This window comes from Chamaea fasciata, unplaced genomic scaffold (genome assembly GCF_029207755.1).
Source record: "Chamaea fasciata isolate MVZ Bird 193981 ecotype frontalis unplaced genomic scaffold, bChaFas1.0.hap1 SCAF_22, whole genome shotgun sequence".
Taxonomy (NCBI): domain Eukaryota; kingdom Metazoa; phylum Chordata; class Aves; order Passeriformes; family Sylviidae; genus Chamaea; species Chamaea fasciata.
In genome coordinates, this window is record NW_027094107.1 from 7,957,626 (window position 1) to 7,977,588 (window position 19,963).

The following is a 19,963-nucleotide window of genomic DNA, read 5'->3' on the forward strand; positions in this document are numbered from 1 at the left end:
TTGCTCCATTTGTAGGTTCCTTTTTTTTTGTTCTCCTTGGCTCCCATATGCAGCACTGACACTTGCAGTTTACCAGCTTATAACAGAAGCCTGGTTAAATCTTTATTTACTCATAGCAAATCCTGATGCTAATTTATTACCAGGCAGAGTCTGAAAAGTGGCCTCCTGTCCTGATGTTGATAAGATCATTTTTGACACCAGTGAATCGATCTCCCCTTGAACAAAGGATGAAATTCTGTGAAATAAAGAACTTTCCTAAACAAGTCTTTGGTATTATAAAACTTTATTAAACTTACATATAATATAACCAGTATTTTCTAAATAGCTTGTATGTCTGGGATGTGAATGACAAGATGAAACCCTGCCATCCATTACACGGTGTGGAAATGCAACAGGTTTGATCTTCAGCCTCAAGGAAAGGCTGAAATGCAAGCTGACACTTTCTACAGTTTGACTTGTAGGGATTAAGGTAACACAATTTATTTTGATAAGCAAGACAAACTTACAACCAAACAAATACCTTCACTGAGGACTTTAAATGTATCTTAGAACAAAATCTGCAGGTTAAATTTCACTGAGGGGACTCTTTAATTAAGAACAGGAGGGATAACTTGCCTGTACAGCAAACCCTGGCCCTGCAGATTGCAGGAGGAACCTGACTGAGTAAATGTTTCTTACATATTGCACAGGCACTGCTGAAAATTTGATTGGAGAGCAGCTGAAGCTAAGAGTTCTGTGTTCATTCTTGATCTTTGTGTAGCAAAAAAACCCTGCTCTGTAACTTTGCAAATCTGCTTCCTGGGCCACACAGCAAAGACAGCTGGAACATCTAAAGCAAATTCTGAAAAATGTTTCTGCATCCTGCATAGCTCTGCAGGGGTTTTGAGTTACACCCTGTGGATCAGTACCTAATTTGACTTGTGCTTTGCCAAGAGTATCAGTGGGAAGCTGGGAATGCGCCCCATCCATTTTAATAAACTTTATCTAATCTCCATAATGAGAACAAACATCTGCCAGAAGGCTCACAGAAAATACCACACTATGGCAAGAAACTCCAAATACATGGTATTTTCCTTACCTCCTTATTCCCAGCAGCCTGTTTTGCTTCTTATTTTGCCTTTTTACTACCATCAATTACTCACTGGTGGTTGGAAGTGTGAGAGGAATCATACGTCAAGAATGTGGTCAATTGTTCCTTTCTTTTATATAAAAATCTTAACATAACTTGAGCAATTTCTATATTTTGAGCACATATAAAACCTGTGCTGTTCTAGGAAGACTGTACTATCTATAGAAGTTACTGGCAACTTCACCAGCACAAGCTCCTCTCTTACTTATGCCAGGATTTTATTTTTTTTTTTTTAGTTTAAGTGGCATTCAGACACGCAAGATTTCCTTGACTCAGGTCTTGACACCTTTTTGAGCATTCTGATGGCATTAATGTCAATTCCTTTTACTTCTGATGTGCAAAAGGAGTTCCTTGAAACACTGCAATGTACTGGCCGTGGTTGCTGTCCTCTGCACACGAAGCAGGGTGGCTAACACTGTTTCTGGAGAAGGCTGCTGTGGCTCTGAGCTGTGGGGACACACAGCATTATACTGGTAGTTGACTGGAAAGCTCATACTTTGACAGATGCTGCAGCCCATTTCCTAATTAGTTTTGCAAAATGGGCTGAATAAAGTAGATGATACTCTTTTTATACTTAAATTTCCATACAGTATGACTAGATAATACAAGAAATTTGGTTCACTTTAAAGGCCAAATCTGCCATTCACAAGTGCCTGTGTAACAGACCCTTTTTGATCCATCCCAGTGGCTCACAATACAAATGCCTTGAATACAAGTTTTACTCATGCTTCTGTGTTAATTCAGTGACAATTTTTGTGTAAAGGGGTCCAAAGGTGACAGAGAAAACTCTATTTTAAACTCTAGGCTATTTCTTCTTTTTCTGCTTCTTGCTTCTCATCATTTTCAGGTGCTGCAGGAGCTGCTGTCTCATCAACACTTGGGTATTCATTTGTTGCATTGCTCGATGGAACTGTGGTTGCAGGAATGTTTTCTTCGTTGGGTACCTGAACATAGTCTGCATTGGATTGTTTCTGAACCATTTCTCTGCAGAAAGACAGGATTAGGATTGTGATCTCACATGTTGAATCCCCATGTACACTAGAGCCTTTCAAAATAATGAATCTTTGTGTTTGCTATCTGAACAGCAACCCTGATGTTATTATGAGTGTTCCAAGATTGTGTGAAGAGGTGACACCACCACTGGTGCTGAGACAGAAAGAGTGGCAGCATATTAGCTGGAAAGACATCTGCATTGCTGCTTTAAGTGATCCCATTAGAATACAATGGATTTTAGTATGTTCAAATGTTATGCCAGGAAAGTGGAAAGGGAAATTGAGTGCTGGCAGTGTCTGAGGAGTGACAGCAAAACTCACTGCCTGGTGTGAGCTGTCTGGGAAATTCCATGCACGTCTGGTGTCCCATTGAATAATAGAGTTCAGTCAGAAAAAGAATTATGGAAAGACTGAAATCTGGGAAAGTAATATAAAATATACTTAGTATTTTAGAAAATATGGAAATCTAGATGAGTATTTAGAGTAACAGGTATTAATCCCATCTATCTTATCAAAACAGTAATAAACCAACTCCCAGTATTGAAGCATTTTCACGTGGTATAAAATATCAGATGCTAGTGGGTTAATTCAATGCAGTAAGATTTATTAGGATCCAAGTACAAAACTGGATGTTAATGCTACATCAGTTGAAAGCAGAAATCAGGTACATGAGTGATGATCACTGGTCTGGGTTAGCAGAATTCCATATTAGGAAGTCTTAAACCTGTGCTGCAGGGAAGCCACAGTTTTTTTCTGGCCTCAGCTGCCTGCAGTTATTTAGCATTTAACATCACTGGGCTGAATACAGCCTATCTAGTGCATGAGGTTATCCCTGTTCTGAACATTTGGCAGTTTAAGGGGAAAATGAGCAACCAAAGCACAGAGAAGAAAACATCTCCAGGGCAGGATCAAAATGGACACTTCTGTTGTCTAAACTTTGTGTTTCCTGCAATCTGAGATGCCTGGGGGTATCCCAAGTGTGTGTCCTGCAATTTCAGACAGCGCTGACCTGTGTGTTTAAATCCCAGGAAATTTGCCGAGGTGACCCTTAGCTGCTCTTTTTTTACTTCCTCCACCTGCTTTTAACTTTAACCTCCACCCCATTAGCTTTAAACTTAAGAGCTGTTTTTATAACTTGCCACTTTAGTTTGTGTTGTTTAAAAACCTTTACTTCACTGTTTTAGATAATACTGCTAAGTGGCAACTGCCTGTTAAAATAGGGAAGAGGGCAACGGCACCTTCTGTTAAAAGAGCAACAGGTAAAAAGTCCCCCAAAAGAAGATATTTACTCTGGAAGTTTTCTCAAAACTTGTATTATGCATTTTACTTTAGTTCTGGATTATCAGCAGTGCTTTACAGAAATAGTTGTCTTAAAATGAAGCAAACAAATTCTTACTGCATCTCATTATTTGGCGACTTCCTGTTTTTTGCCTTCTTGGTTAAGACCCAGACGATCATGCAGATTATAGCAGCTGCCAGGATTGCTCCAATCAGTGCTCCAGCAACAATACCACCCTCTGAATCTGCAAAGGAAAGAAAAAAAAAAGATTATTTGACGTTTTAAAAAGTAGTAGTATAGCAAAAACCCATGGAAATTTAGTGCAGGAGCTTGTGCAGAAAGAAAGGATTGGATTCAAAGGATTCCTTCCAGGAGGGTGGCCAAAGATTCTCCAGGAAAGTGAGAGCTCTGTGCTAGGGTGGTCTTTGCTGCCTCCTTTCTCATTGGTAGCTCCTTATCCCAACAAACTCCCTGTTCATGCCTGGCTAAGGGAATCCTTGGGCTGCAATACTGACAGTAGGTAAAAGCCTTTGCTTTAATTACAAGCACATACTGAAATCCAGGTTGCCTTTATTTCTGTCTTTCAGCCACATCTACAGTGCCCCAGTCCTTGTGCTATCACATTTCACTGATGCTTGTGATTTCTGGGGTGGGGAGATCTCTGTGGGACTGTTGGCTGGAGAAATAGCTCAAAACTCCTTTGTCTGTCTGTTCTCAGTAAAGGCTTTGCAGTCAGAACCTGGTCCAGCCCCTGCTCCTTGGAAGAAATTAAGGTGGGGATGTTAAATCAGTTTTCTAGATCATTGTAAAGTCTGGGAAGGCCTGGATGAAACTTCCAGAGCTCTCCAAATCCTATTCTGTTCTTGGGAAAATAAAAAAAATAAAAAAATTCTAAACTTCACAGTCGTTAAGGAATTTTCCAGCAAGCTGTGTATGTCCTCCATCAGAAATGGGATGATTTTCATGCATTCCACTTACGTTTTGCTGTTAGGTCCAGCTCACAGGTGCTGTTCCCCAGGAGGTTGCTGGCTATGCACTGATAATAACCAGTTTCAAAGGTGGTGAGGTTGCCAATGTAAAGCATGCCAGAGTTTGGATCTGTGACAAGCAGAGAGCAGGTACACGTTACTTTTTGTATTCTCTAGAGGCGAACACTTCTCTGCAGTGGGTAATTCAGATATTAGAAAAAGGGTTCACCGATTATTGATTTACTTGTGTGTGAGTGAGTTTTTTAATATTCTTTAAATATAAAGTGTTTACCTTCCTTGAAAATTGCTCCAGTGGATTCTGTGGGGCTGTATCAGAAGCCCCTGCTCTGCCAGCCAGTCTGGCTGATGTTTTACCCATATTGACACTGTGGTTGTCTCTGTAACTCCACAAATGAAAATGGAACAGGTCCAGAAGATTTTTGGGAGGGAAGGATGTGCTAGTACTTGCATGACAACTCAATTCAACTTAAATTCACTCAAAATTTCAAGGGAAGAGGGATGTAAAGGCATAAATACTTCTCTCATTTTAACAATTTAAAGGCATGGACAGGACTTCAACCTTTTTTTTGTTAAATAGAGAAAGCATCCTGTGGTTTTGACAGGATGACAGGCTTTGTCAGTTGATTTGAATAAGTAAAAATACGATTCTGGGACACTGACTACCGAAAGAGGAGGATAAATTTTAATTAGCCTAGGTGATGGCACAGCATTTGGAGTGCTGGAGTTTCAGATCCTGAACATGGCATGTCAGCCCTGTAGATACATACTGAATTGTTGTGTCACAGGCTTGAGGGTGTTCTCATCCACTCTGTACCAGCGGTACGTGGGGCGAGGCAATCCCTCCTCACAGTTGCACAGGAGGTAGATTAGATGGCCTTTTTCAGGTGTTCCTTCTACTTTGCAGAAAGGTTTTGATGGTTTGACTGTAAAATAAGAGCAGGCACATTGGGAGTGCACACTTAGGGCTGCAAACATTCACCTCAAGGTCTGGTGCCAGTTACTGCTCTGAGCAAAGACCTGAACCCCATGCACAGGTTTCCACCCAAGAGCAGAGTCTCACTTATGGAACTGACCAAAGCCTCTCCCATGAAAAAATATAATATTAAATATATGTACATGGCCTAGGATACAGTTTTATTATCTGCCATTTGCATCTTAACTGTTATTAGGGAGGTGTTGAGACTACAACTATCAATTATTTTCATTGTAATGGGCCACTCACTGTTCACTTAGTGAAGTTTTGGACTCTGCTGGGGCTGGCACGTGATGGCTTCAGTGAGAAGCTGTCCCTCCCAGCCAAAATGCTGGCTTATTTTAACCAAAACTAGCATCACTTCGTTTTCCAGGACGAAAAAATGGAGAGAATTTAGGTAGAGAAGAATGAGATTTGACTGCAGTTGAGGCAAAGGCAGCTGTGGAGTGGAAGCAGGCCAGCTGTGGCTGGAAGCTAGAGGGCACCCAGGCTCTGCCTGCCTCCAGAGCCCTTGGAAACTCTGCAGCAGTGACTCAGGGAGCTTCCCTCTGCATCACGGGCCTTGTTTACCACAGCCTGCTATTCCCTCCGGCCCCACGTATTTTGAGCTGTGAATTCAGTGTTTCGTAACACAGAAAGAAGAAGACAATACAGCAATAGAGAGGCAAGGCACTTACCCAGCACGCTGACAATCACAGATTTTTGACTCTGGCCAGCATCACCCTGAGGGCTGAAAACTTCACAGGTGTAAGAGCCAGTGTCTGAGGGCTGCATGTTGGAGATTGTTATTGATGCGTTCCCTGGACTTGTTGAAGCTGTTATCCTGTCCTTAAATGCTCCATAGGAGTAAGACTGGCCTCCTGAATAATAATAGATCTGTGATAAAGATACAATTGTTAGTTTAATAACAAAAGATCTTCTTGCTGCTGTGTTTGGTACTCAGAATATATTTGATTTCTGATTAAAGCCAAGCAATGTCAGCCCCTTTCTTGCCTCCTCCCCCAAGAAAACATGGTGCATTTGAATACAACCTTCTAAAGGGTCTTAAAAGACAAGCTTTTCAGAAATGGCATTTTTAATCGTGCAGTTGACAGTAGCTGAATCTTTAAAGCTTGATACTCCAAGCACAGACTGATGCAATTGCAACAACAAAGGTGAGGCCATTGACCGTCATATGACAATTCTGTGAAAAAAGGCGAAGTCATGCACAGTGAATAATGGTGTTAGGTGAAGCACTGATAATTTGTGATAGCGTTAATAAGCAGCTCAGCAGAAGATTATGACAAGGATGGACCTGTCATTGGAAAAAGTGGGTGGCTGCAGAGCTTTCCAAATACAGAATCTGGCAAAGAGAGGACTGAAATGAATTCATGAGACAAAGGTCTAAGCAAACAAGGCACCTGATGTGTTGGCAGTAAATCTGGAAGCCAAAAGCATGCAGTACAAGAACAGAGCAGAGTCGTCACACATGCAATTAGAGCAGTCGTGCTGTTCTTTAATGACAGTGTTGTGTGAAAGTGGCAGCCTTTGGGATTGGCAATGTGTTCCCCCAGTGTCTACATGCACACACTAGGCAAAGCGAACAGTTCCAGCGCACCCAGTCATTTCTCTAAGGTTGTGACCCAAATAGATCCAGCATTGTTCCTACTGGCACTATTCCAGAATCATCAGTGTAAATGTATTTTCACAGACTCCTCCTCGCAAGCCATTCTCCCTTGACTGGTATCAAAATTTCCTCTTGGCCCAAGGTTCCTGCCTTTTAGGGATACTGCAGATCGCCAGGCGTGAAGGATAATTTGCTTTGCTTTGCAGATCAACTGATTGCATTTTGAATTAAGAATATTACTTCTTAATTCTATTTATCCTCCCTGATACGGTGTTGACTGAAGTCTTTAAGAAATGTTATCTAAAAGCCTTTATTAGCTTAAGGCAAGGTACACTCCAGAACTGTCAGAGCACAGCTGGTTTATGCAAAGATACGGCTTTGAAATGAAGGTCAGACTCCGGCTTGCACAGCGCCAGCAGCTCCAGGACTGCAGCTTGGCCCCATCTCAAGAGCGATTTTGCAAAGTCCTCGGCCAGACTTTATCTGGATTGCAAACACCAGGTACAATTGATGCAGGGCTCTGAACACCAGAGCATTCCCAGTGTGTGGAACACTGCTGGTACAGTGGGGAAGCATGGGAGCTCCAGGGTTAGCTGGATGACAGACCTGCTTAGAAAGTCTGCTGAAGCTGGATGCTCCTCCCAGTTTCCACTGTGTGCATGCAATACCATCCGTTTTAAAACTGATTTTGTGCTTTGCAAATGTCTAGAGATGGAATTCTACTGCCAAAGCGGAGTCTGGATGGACACACTGTATTCCCTGGGGAAGGAGGGGGTTCAAAATAGGGAGTTTGGTTTAAACAAATCACTCATCAAAAAAGTTGTCTACTTGGAATTACAAAAGCACACTGGCCACATTGGTCTCAATCGACATTTATCTGAGCGTGAGCAATAGCAGAGTAGTATTTATCACTGTTTCTTGTAAGAGTCTGAAGTTACAGGAACTGTGGCTTGTGACTTCAGCCTCCCCTGAGGCTGCTGTCCCTGGGTAGCTCTCAGTAGTGACGGGCTGGATTTCCATCTCCTCTCCATCAGCTGCACTGTTGGAGTAGGGCAGTGAAAGGGGTTCCATCAGCTCTTTAATGTGAAATCAACCTCTACAATGATTTAAGTGTAGTAATGTGTGTCTTGCTGCAGCATGGGAGGCCCACCGTACCCTACTAAAGGCTTGATTGTTGGAGAAAGGGGCTAAATTGTACTCAATCTGCCTCTGAGTGATTTGGGATTATGTGAGAGTAAAGACTAGCAGAAGGGCTCCACTGAATGCTCATTTAGATGCAGCACGTCTTCCTGGGAATAAGACTGGCGCTGCAAGTTGTAAATGCAGTCAGGGCATGCCAGTAAAACTGTACAGGAGCAATTGGTCTATTTGCTCAGTATATTTGACCTGGAGTCAGGGTGAAATACGTGCTTAAGTCCTCACACAATGCTCTGAAAAACTAACCCCCTGTGTTCTCTCCTTCTGAGTCAATGAATGCAGAGAAAATACTTTGTGTATGCTGTTAAATCCGGGGCAGGTGTCAACACAGCAGAGACTATTTCTTCTCCTCATAGATTCAAACAGAGTCTTACTGGGTCATTTTTTGTCAGCCAGGAACATAAAGGCAGTGAAACATTCTCAGGCAATGCATCCAGCTCCTCTGCAGGCTCCTGCCTGTTCCCTGTTCTCTCCCGTTCCAGGCTTATCTCCCCGGCTCTGAGTCCATCGCCTGAAGGAAGGTGGTAAACACCAAAAAGGCTGAATAATGTTCTGATTAATTGCTGAGTGTATATCTTGTCCCAGAGGTGTGATTGGATTGTGTACACAGGGAATTTCATTTAAGAGGAATATGTTTCAGTTAATTGGCTGTGAAATCATAGTCCATTTTAAACAGCGTACTCAAAATGGGTATTTTAAACCCCGGTTCAAAGTAGTTTTATGCTGTCCTTGAAAAGCTGGTTTGTGCCTTTCAGAAGACTGAGATGAAAATCTTTGCAAAAGTGTATCTGTTTTGATTCAAAAGTAAAACCCCCTTGTTTTCTGTGGAAGACATGGAAAACTTTTTGGCATTGGGCAACTGCCAACTGCTAGTGTTTCCTCCTACAGACACACATCATTGCCCTTTCTTTCCATATTACCTAAAATATGTGTATGTATTGACTATATTTAGTCAATGGGAGACTTTTTCTGGAAACCTTTTTAATCTGATGTGATAAATATATTTTAAGTGCACCATCTTAAATGCCAAAACAAAAAGCAAAAGGATTCTGCTGTGCTCCCCTTCAAACAATGAGCTTTTCGTGTCCTCAAGCAAACCATGAGCAGCTCTAGTGAAGTCAATGATTTTCCAGAGCAGAAACAATATTGAGGGTGCATTAATTGTTGTTGCTCCTCCTTACCAGCTAGTTTGTCCAGGCAAGCTGTTATATAATGGTGCCTTTTCACATTTCATGGAAGCAGCTGCCTGGGTGACTAACCAAACCGCTGAGAGAAAAACGAGAGGAGATTATCACTCCTAAAACTGTTGTCCCTAATAACTTCATGATCTGAGACACTGGTTTCTGCTAAACAGCGAAGTTGCCCAGAAGTCATCTCCCTGACCTTAGCAAGGGTTGCAGTTTAGTTGGTTGTTGAGCCTGGGGCAGGCAGTGCCTGGAGCTGCTGTCTCCATCCTTCCAGGCTGCCTGAGGCAGAGCTGTGCTTACCCTCCACGGCCACAGGCGGTTTATTCTAGACTGATGGTGTGGAAAGGATTTTCCTGCAGAGGAAGCAGTCGGCAGAGCTGATGCTGAGCTGAGGACTTTGAAAGGCTGCCAGATGTTCAGCAGAGTGTGAGGAAGCCACCCACAGGTTTTTGTTGTACAACTTCTGTAGAAAGACCTTCCTTAGGGTGTGAAGAGGGTGTGTGAAGAGACAGGAAATGGGAAGAAACAAGCCTCCCTCTGCTTCCCTTCTTTTGACAGGACAAATATATACTAGAATTTGTGTAAATATGTGTCTTTCAGATGGCTTTGGATGGAGCAATTCATCATTTCCAGGTCAGTTCCCATCCCCATCTCCTGGAGTCACTGCATCACAGTGCTGTACATGCCCAGTACTTCTGGATATCAAAGGTATGAGGTGAGATGTACTTGAAGGTGCATGACAAAGTGTCCTGTTTGATCTCCACAGAATCCTGACCTCCTGACTGGGGGGCAGTTTCAGGACATGACCTCTTTTCCAGGATCTGCCTTTCCTCCCCCAGCCTCTTCTCCCTTTCCCCCAGCAGCACATGTAAAGCTCTAGCTTTGCATCATCCTGTTGGGTGACGTTTTTCTGATGGATTCAGCGCGTGACTCACAGCTCCAGCATCCCCAGGGCCCTGTCGTTGGGTTGCTTTGTCATTTTCTGTTTGACATTTTCTCAAGCTGCTAGAAAATGGAGGATAATAACGACTTCACTGGTTTGAGATCGTGATCTCTTTTTGAATTCTGAGGATAGACAGAATTTATAAAACAGCAACAAGGGCAAAAAATGTTCATCAGCATTTTACCATCTAATTAGAGAAGAAATTCCCCTCCAGGTAGCACATTCAGCGTGTTAATGAAGGCCCAAAGCTCAGATTCTGAGCTCAGCTAGCTAAGAAAGCAAATGTTCACACATGTGTTGGCTTCTTTGACATGTCACATGACTGAGCCTGGGCCCAAATCCCTTCTTTCATCCACAGCTTCTTTTCACACATTTTTGTCACAACTCTGATCTGCCAGAAGGTAGTAGGGATATTACAGGGATGTCCCTTACTGGGCTTTTTGCATGGGGAACTGAGGATATTAACAATGACAAGAAGTGTCTTGTCACAAAAGTGCACTGGCAGAAGAAGAAAGGGAGGGAGTCAGGAGCCTTTAGAGGATTAATCATTCAGCAGCTTTAACTGATGCAAATATATGGAAGGAGCAGCTCTTTCATGTTCTCACAATATCATTCTCGTGGCTGAACTATCAGTGAATAATTCCTGCAGCGCATCAAGCACAAATGTGTTTTCTTAGTGCATTTGGTGTAACTGCTCTTCAGCAGTTACTGTTAGACCTCAGTTTACATTGGGCTGTACCCTGTGCCTCATGGTGAGATGGGAATCCTGCTGCAGTCAGAGACTTTGGATTGGATCATGGCTGGAACACTGAGCCGACAGCTGAGAGGAAGCTGGTTCAGCTCAGTGTCCTCATTATCCATCACATCTCAAAATGTTTTTTATATTCTAGAAAGGAGATCCAGGATGATTTCTTTTTTCTATGTAAATATGTAGCTCAAAGGCTATCCAGTCTTGCTCACATTCAGCCCAGAGGCTCCTGGTGGGTTCACACACCCTTCAGATACCCTTTGAGTGGAATATTCCTGAAGGTGCCAGTTCAGCCACCTAGAATAGGTGGGGAAAAAACCCCCAAGGCGACAGCTACATGCAAAATAATTTTGACAGAGAAAAATGCAATAAAAACCAGGGCGAGTTAAAAATTCTGAATGATGCATCCCATTCAACTTATTTCAGTCATGTGCTGGTTTTGAGATTTCAGTACAGAACGTGAATACAGGTTTCACAGTAGCACAGATCTAGCAGAAGCTATTTAGCTCTGTTTTCCCCCTTAAGATTATGGGGATTGTTTTCTTACCTTGTATCTCCAGCTACATCTTCCCCGTGCATCTGTCACATACACCGTCTTTTGACAAAGACTGACTGACTTTTCATCCATACTCAGAATACCGTGACACGGGGAGTGCTGCATTTGAGTAAAAATGTGCTGATCTGAGAGTTAAATGAGACTTTGAGTGTTCCCCCAACACCAACGAGCCACTTCTCCACACAGCTCCCCACCTACCATCCGTGCTGGTCACAAGGGCAGGGCGCCTCGTGTTCGTTGATTTCTGCAGAAATATCTCACGCCTCGTCAACCACAAGGTGCAATAGAAGCTTATTCCTAAGCTCTGTCTAAAATTAGGCAAACTAAGATTGAAGTCTTGATGTCTTCAGTTTTATCTCCCATGTGTTTCAGGGTCTGCGGTGCCCAGGGGTGCAGCTCTGAGCTCACAGTCAGTGTCACTGGGCTCTGCACACAGCAGGGACACAAAACAAACCCTTCTCCTGCTGCACACCAAGGACAACTGTCAGCCCAAAAGCACAACCAAGGGTGGGCTGGAGGGAGGGACAACAGGGACGGGACCTCACAGCCTGGAGCTGGAATGGGACAATTCAACCCCAAAGTGCAAATGGACCAAAACTTATAAAAGTGTGAGACCTTTTGACCAGTCAGCCATTTTGGGACCATTTTGGGTCCACCTTGGGTGCAGCCCTGGCCAGACTCTTGTCCTGCCCAAGGTGTACCCTAAAGGCCTTTCAATAAATCTCTGCTTTATTCTCTGGCTCTGCCCAGTCTCTGTTTCAGGTCATCCTGCCCAAGGCATCAGTTTCTAGCAACCACAAAGGGACAGTGAGGCATAAACGTTTTGCCTAAAAGTAACAGGCATCCATGACCTTTACTCATACAGTGAATTTAGAATTTCAATCAAGAACCTGCCCTGGGCACATCTTGGTTAGCCAGGCAGTGTCCCTGATCATTTCACTGGCTGGAGCTGTGGGTGGCCTGGGCTGGAGGCTCAAGGTGTGGCCAGGTTAGGCTCGGGAGTTGTATTTAGCTTTGCAGGGCTGCAGCCTCGCCTGGGAAGAGTCAACAGAGTTGACTCTTTCAAACATTTACTTAGGTGCTTTACACTGGGGCCAGCTGAGTGACTCAGAGCATGAAATAAAGCACAGATGTAGGTCTGAGCAGGAGCTGAGACTTCACCTTATGAACCAGGCCAGGCTGTGATGCAGCCTGGGTGAGCAGAATAGTTTGTCTAGATGTAAAACAGAGATCACTCAGTGTTGGAAACTTCTCGAGATCCTTGGCTGGGAGTTATGATTCAAAACTTAAATTCAGCATTAAAGGACGTGTTGCTAGGGGCTAAATGGCAAAAAGAAAAAGTTAAAAATACCTATGGCATCCTATTTTCCACGATTTTATACTTACATTATTAAGTTCAAGTGAGGAAAATTACTTCTACTAGAGAAACGTCTCAGGAGAAAAGCAGAGTTAGGCTCAGTTAGCAAAAAAAAGTTTATATTCCCCCACTGTGTGAAGCTCTGCTGTCTTCACAACAGTGCAGTGAACACCTGGCTCTGTTTGCTTCCTCCCTTTTCATGGTGCTGCCTTTGAGCAGGCTGGCTGTGGTGTCTCCTCCTTGCCGTGGTGTAACTGCCATGGTCAGAGCACCTGTGGCAGGGCGGGCAGGGCAGGACAGGGCGCGAAAACACCACAACGAGCAGCCAAAGACAAACCCAACCTCACAAGGCCTGTGCTGGCAGGCAGATCTGCATTGGTAGCTGTTGGAACTCTGGTCACTGAGAACTTCAGGCTTTCTGTGCTGACAGGCTCTGACCCTCAGGCAAACATTGCATTTGATCTGAGGCGTTGGAAAAGGCTTCCAAAATGGAGTGACAGCACTGGGATTGTGGGTGTGTAGCTTGAATAGAAGTGTGTGATATCACTGGGTGGAAAACTTAGAGTTTAAGGCTTTAGTATACAGTAATAAATACATAAACCAAGATGGAGGGTTTAGGGCAGAGGCTGAGTCCTTTTTCACCTTCTTCTCCCTGGGTCTGGGTGGGGTTTTGTAATTGGGTAGAAAAAGCCACATTGCGGCCACAGGTGGTTGGTTGTTGGGTTAAAAGTAAAAATAATCTAGGTCTCATTTCATAATTGGACAGTTTGTGCTTGAAAGACCTTGGAAAGAGTTAGAGACACAGCCATTTTTCACTTTGTTAGCTAGAACTCACAGCTTGTGAGACAGAGCTATAGGGAAGAATTAATAAACATCTGAGTCCGAACACGAACCGTGTCTCTCAAGCAATTAATCCCGGCTCTAATTACAGGAAAGAAGATAAACCCCCCACATTTTAATGGTGCCAGGGGTAATTTAATGTCCCCAAGTACTCAGGGATTTTACCTTGCCTCAAGGGGAGGTTGTGCTTTTCATTCCTTTCCAGCCCTGCTACCTGAACGTCCTGAGTTCAGTCCTCACACCATTAAAATGTGGGTTTCTTATCTTCTTTTCTGTAGTACTTATAACTTCAGTCTGCTTATTTCTCTTGATTGTGACCAGAAAAAATGTATGGCATTTAGTGTGTTGCAAAATGGAAAATTTGATGCAAGTAGAACAGAAAGACTCTTAACCAAACCTGGAGAAGACAAGCTTGATCCTATATCAGTGCTGTACTTCCCACTTGAGCAAGTGATTAAAATTTAAAATGTAACATACTGGATCAAAATTATAATATATTTGTACTATATACAACTTGGGAAACCTGTAGCTCCCACCCTTTCAGGAATAATTCTTCCTTTAATAGAACAGTTTTAACTTGAGGAAAGCAAACAATGAGTAACGACTACTCAGCTGCACAATCAGGCAAGGTGTGCCCACATCAGTCCGGCACTCAGCTAGAGTCAGAGTTTGGGATGGGCCCAGAGTTTGTATTTAGCACTGATAGAGGCTTTATCTGTGGCTGTGAGATACTGCAGGTGAGCGAGCAGTTCTCTCGTAGGTTAAATTGCAATTTCTCACATCCTGGCTATTGCTGTTCAATGCCAAATATGTTACAGTCTGCACATGCTGCAAATTGCAGGCTAACTCTGCTGTAACTGATAAAACCACATGGAAGGTGCAACTGTATCAGCAATGGCAAATCTCCTACTGTAATATTATTAAATTCATTTAATTTAATATGATATTAAAAATATCCTGAGTGTGGACTGTGACACTCCTCTAAGTCAAATCTTTTTACTTCGACTCTCAGCTGTAACGCCAGCCAGGAGGATTGAATTTTTAGAAAAATAAATGTTGGCAAGAGGATAAAACCAATGGGAAATGATTGTCCCACAAGCACCAGCCTGACACCAGGGCATGAAAAAGGAATCCCAGCCATCTCCAAGGATTCAGCAACACTTCTAATCAGGATTACTTCTTACAAAGGAAGAACTCCAATACACTGCCTGGTATTGGTGTCCTTCCCAATCCCATCCGTGCTGACGCTCCAGCCTACAACACCCAAATTTATACCCCCAAAATAAGATATTGTTTGGCTCTGCAGCCTCTTGGGGTCTCAGGAAGGGCAGGGACCATTTGCCCTTGACCTGTAATTGTTCTGTTTCCGCCGTGACAGCCCTGGGATGCCAGGAAATACCAATGCAAGTTTGCTGTGGCAAATTTCCTGCCGAGTGCTGCCGGCGCTCTTGCTGCTCTCACTGTGCTCACAGTCCCCCGTCATGCATGGCACCTCTTACTGAGCTGCCAAAAGTGCAGTGCCTGAGCCAAGGAGCTCTCATTTGACCCTTAAATGGGGAACAACTCACTGTCATAGGCAAGGGCGTCTCACCAGGAAAGCAGCTTTGACAATGGCAGGAAATATCTGCCGAACAAGAGAAAAGGGAGCTGGTACGGGAGCTGCAGCACTCGTGTGATTTTTGGACACCTGGTCTTTGCTTCACACTTCCTCCGTGACTTGGAGCGAGTTGTTTGAGCATCTGAATCCCTTTTGTACTTCCTCATCAGTTCGTGGAGGCATTCAGGCACGGCAGTGGGAACTGGGAGCCTAGATAATTTGTTCATCTTCCCCTGAATTTCACTGCACCCCAGTCCTTAATCTCTAGGGTAGGAACCCCAACATTGCCTGGCCTGTAGCAAGCATAACCCTATCAAACATAACAAGACCCTGTGAGGACTTAAGGGTATCTCAAATATAACCTCACAGTAAATTTATTGTTCCATTTCATAGTAATAATAAATAAACGTCTTACGGTGTGCAGCTGGCTCTCTTTGGCACTGTAAAAACTCCACTGGATAAAGAAATTCCCCAGTGGCGCAGAGCTGGCGTATGTGCAGAGGAGGGTCGCGTTTCCACCCGCTGTGACATTGACCGTCTTCTCCGGGATGGTCACCACGACCCCGCTGCTGTGGCCTGTGGGCAGGGAATGTGGGGAGGAGAGATCAGCTGGGGCTGGCCCTGGGAGCCGTGCAGGAACTCCTTCCTCCCTGTGTGATTGGAGAAAGCTGCAGGATGGACCTGGCTCTCCTCCTCCTCAGTACAGCTCCCCTTGGGTTTTGTGTGGGAATTTCAGGGACAACAAGCTGGGACCGGGTAAAAGCTGGCAAGCAGATAAATCCCCCAGAAAATTCGTGCCCTTACAACAAATAATATTCTTAAAAAGCAGAGTTCCTAAACCCCTACTTGTTCTCATTGGCTGATACTCATCTTCTCACTAAGTCTGTGGTTAAGCTGAACCTTTCCTCTGCACTCACATTGCTCTCCTGTGCTTGCACTCTCATTCACAGCTGTGTCTACCCCTCTCTTACACCTTTCTTGCCCTTTTTGGGGTTTTTTTTGCAGTTATTTCTTTAGATATCTGGTCTCCTTCACTGCGGAGCATCATCACTCACAGTGTTCTCATTCCAGACACCCCTATGCCCTGACTTGGTGGCACCGTTGGATCCCTCAGGCTGGAGCCCAGCACCTTTTCTCTGCTTTTCTTTCATTAATTACTTTGCTTTTGGTTAGGTTTCTGAGGGTTTACCTCCAGAAGCTGGTTTTATTTTTCCCCCCCAATGCTATTACACTGGGAAAATCAAACTAAACCTTTTGGAAGTGCTTTTCCCGTGTGGGTTGTAGGGAGTTCTTTGATAACTTCATCAACCCTTTGTGTTGTGCTCAAAGCAGAAAGGGAGCAAACACAACTTGTCAGCCCTTCCCCACAGCGTTCTGATCAGTCTTGACCACACAATCACAGTAATGAAAGGAATCGAGCACCACCTCACACCATTTATCTGTTTCTGTCCCCTGTGAATTACTGGCCATGATGACTCATGACAGCAAAGATAGAGCTGTCAGAAAAATAAGTCTGAATTTCGGCGTGTTGGTAGGTCACTGAGTCCAGTCTGGGAGCTAAAGATTCAGCCTGAGAATGTATTTCTTTTGAATGGGATGGAAAACATAAAACATTTTGGAGCTTTCCATGCAAAACAGGCAAGGGGAGAATTTCACGTTATAATAATTTTCACGTGGGTTTATTGCACATATTAATGATTGAGACAAAGACGTAAAATATTTTTTCTCAGTGCAGGACCTGTGCATCTTACGCTGCTTTTGAGAGTTTAAGCAGAATCTGCAGTAATACTCTTTAGTATTTTGCTGAAATGAACAGCCCTGCGAGAGAAAACATTGTTTATAAAAAGTAATACTCTCTTTTGTCCTTTTTAACTACGTAAATATTGCAAATTCATGAGTTAGTACAGCATGCAAACCCATCTGAACTGTTCTCCTTGTTTGGTGGCTTCAGCAGTAAAAGCTCACTGCAAGGAAGAAAGGAATAACATACTTCCCGTGTTGATGGTGGCTGGGGTGGAAATTAATGGGGGTAAATGACAACAAGATTTATATTGTATGTGAAGACACATAATACAGTGTCACGGGAATGGCTGGAGACTGACCTAAATGTGTCAAAGCTGCCCTGGGGAAAGGGGGGATCCCAGGACTGGCTGCCAGTCCTGCTTGTCTTGTGAGCTCACAGCAGCTTAATCCAGTCGGAGATCTAATTTAAAAGCTGTGCCACATTATTTTAGGTATCTCAGTTCACTGTTCTCAGCTTTAAGAATTAGTGTTTTGCAGAGGATGATAGCTTCTTGCCGCAGTTTACGTGTATTTATTTTCTGCCCTTTGCAGGATTAAAGGTACTATCTTTCAACACAGTTATTCTCCTGAAAACATCCGTTTTCCAGTCATCTGTTCCACATATTTATCCTTCTCTGGCTGCAGTCAGGAGTGCCACAGAGCCTGACTGTTACGAGCTTTTCCCGAAGAAATTAGTTTTAGCAGAAATCACTGCACAAAGCATCCTGGTTTCCATAAAACTATATTTTGAAGAAATACTAGAATAAATTGAAATAATCCTCACTCAAGTAAAAAGGCTGTTTAAAGCCAATTCTGATTGCAACATGGATCTTCTGCCTGACAGCAGAGTGAAGTGGCCCCGCAGAGTCTCTTCCCTCACCATGAACGTTTCATGGAGGTTCACTTTGCATTTCTGGCTTCCCATCCCTCATCCCATTTCATACACACAGGCCTTTTGGTTTAAATTTTTTTTTAAAAGTGCACAAATAAGAGAGAACTCAGCGAAAACAGCTAGTGTGAACAGGACCATGACTTGTTAAAAATGGCTGATCCACGTCTTTACTCATCAATATTGCAGTGCGACTGTTTCCTTCCCACAGAGAAAGTCATTGCAGTTAATTAGGAATCTCCCACTTCCACTGAAGTCCTCTGCAGCTTTTAACACTCACGGAATAAATCCAAGTTTGCTTGGGTCTTTTCTGAGCCACAACAGAAACCCCCAGTCAGTCGTGCCCACTGATATGGGCACGTGGCCAGTCTTCAATCCAGAACTTTCAAATTATGGCACCAATTCTGAACTACTATTCATATCTAAGGTAAAAATCTGTTGGGATTATATGTGTGTGAGAGTTAGAACACTCCAGGAGCAGCTACTTAAAATATTTCTGTGACACCCAAACCAGATAATTCCATCTGGAAAAGAAGATTTCATTTTCGGTAGTGGATACAAGGGCTGTTCATCTCCATGGAGCATTAAAATGACTGCTTTTGTACATATTAAATGTAAAGCTTAGCACAATGAAATGCCCTTGGAATATGAAAAATACATAGTTTTCACTATACCATAAAATTCCTGGATTCCACAAAGTATTATGTCCTCATTTAATTTCAGGGAAATCCAAAGATTATTTGCATGCTTGAAGTTAAGCATCCCCCCAGATTTTTTTGGTGGTTGAGGGACTGAGGCATCATTTTCCAGCCCTATTATCAGGGGGAGACAAAATCCAGATATGGAAAAACCTGACCTTGAAGCACTTGAACAACCTGAACGCTCCACACAAGAGCTCTTTGCCTCTTCCTGCCACCAGAGCAAAGCATTTATCTGCCAAAGCCAAAATTCCATTCTTGAGCAAAAAGCTCTTACCAGGCAGGGCTCAGTTTGTGGATTTCCACGGAATGGGCTGGCAGTGTAGCCATGATTTTTGTTCCATCCTGGAATAATTCATCTCGAATGTTCTCCTAGTTTTCTAGTCAGGTTCACCTGCTCTCTTACTTCAACAGTTCCTTTGTTCCAGCCCTATTTCCATCACTTTGTTATTCTTACCTGCAAGGACGGCTAGAATTGGAAATATCTTCAGCATTGTTGTCCCTTCTTGATGCTGGGAGAGAAGAGAGACCAGGTGCTGCTTCTGGCTTCGACTGAAACTCAACTGTTTTATTTTTTGAAGCCGGTTTTTTGTTTTCCTTATCAGCTGTGTATCAACACGTCAGTGAGCTGTTTCATTCTCCTTTATCACATGTGTGCCTTTCTCCGACTAGTGGTGTGACTGTTCACTTGAAACCATTCCGTGGGGTTTGAGCAACCCTGGGTTTTGTTAATAATAAACCTCTGAATCAGAGAAGCCCAAATTCTCCCACTTCTTCCAGGGCCCTGCAGTATTTGCCTAAGTACTTCCACTGAGTACAAGAAAAGTATTTGTGGAGCTATTTAACAGTCAATCTGATTACCAGTGTTGGGGTCAGGCCTAATATGAATAATCTTTATTTCCTGTTGGTTCTGTCATTTCCTTTCAAAAATGGGCATGTGCAGATAATACATTGTCAGTACATTTTCAATTCAAAAGATGTACCTTATACAGTTTGTTCAGCTTCCTGGAGGAGCCAGATTTGCTTTTTGTGCTCTGTGTTGTTTGACTGAGGCTGATTCAGAGTCCTGAGCTGCAATGGGAGTAGCTGGTTCTGAACACAGCCACGGGGAGTGAGTGCCTGAAGACAGAGCAGGGGGCAGCATCACCTTGTACCTAGAACCAAGGCAGGTAACGTGGTCAGGGACTTCTTCCATGCTTGT

General features: G+C 43.5%; 1 protein-coding gene across 2 annotated transcripts; it reads right to left on the reverse strand.

Moving 5' to 3' along the window:
• Window positions 1–266: 266 nt before the first annotated feature.
• Window positions 267–19,383, reverse strand: VSIG1 (V-set and immunoglobulin domain containing 1). Of its 2 annotated transcripts, XM_066202326.1 has the most exons (8): window positions 19,220–19,383; window positions 15,809–15,969; window positions 11,591–11,698; window positions 6,040–6,238; window positions 5,157–5,312; window positions 4,379–4,498; window positions 3,518–3,644; window positions 267–2,113 (listed from the first exon to the last, which is right to left on the reverse strand). In XM_066202326.1, the coding sequence occupies exons 1-8, from the start codon at window positions 19,254–19,256 to the stop codon at window positions 1,930–1,932; spliced, it is 1,092 nt and encodes a 363-aa protein (XP_066058423.1). In that variant the 5' UTR covers window positions 19,257–19,383; the 3' UTR covers window positions 267–1,929. The 2 variants fall into 2 exon arrangements, with proteins under 2 accessions (XP_066058423.1, XP_066058425.1); XM_066202328.1 differs by lacking the exon at window positions 11,591–11,698 and having other exon boundaries at window positions 19,220–19,379.
• Between the last annotated feature and the right edge of the window lie 580 nt (window positions 19,384–19,963).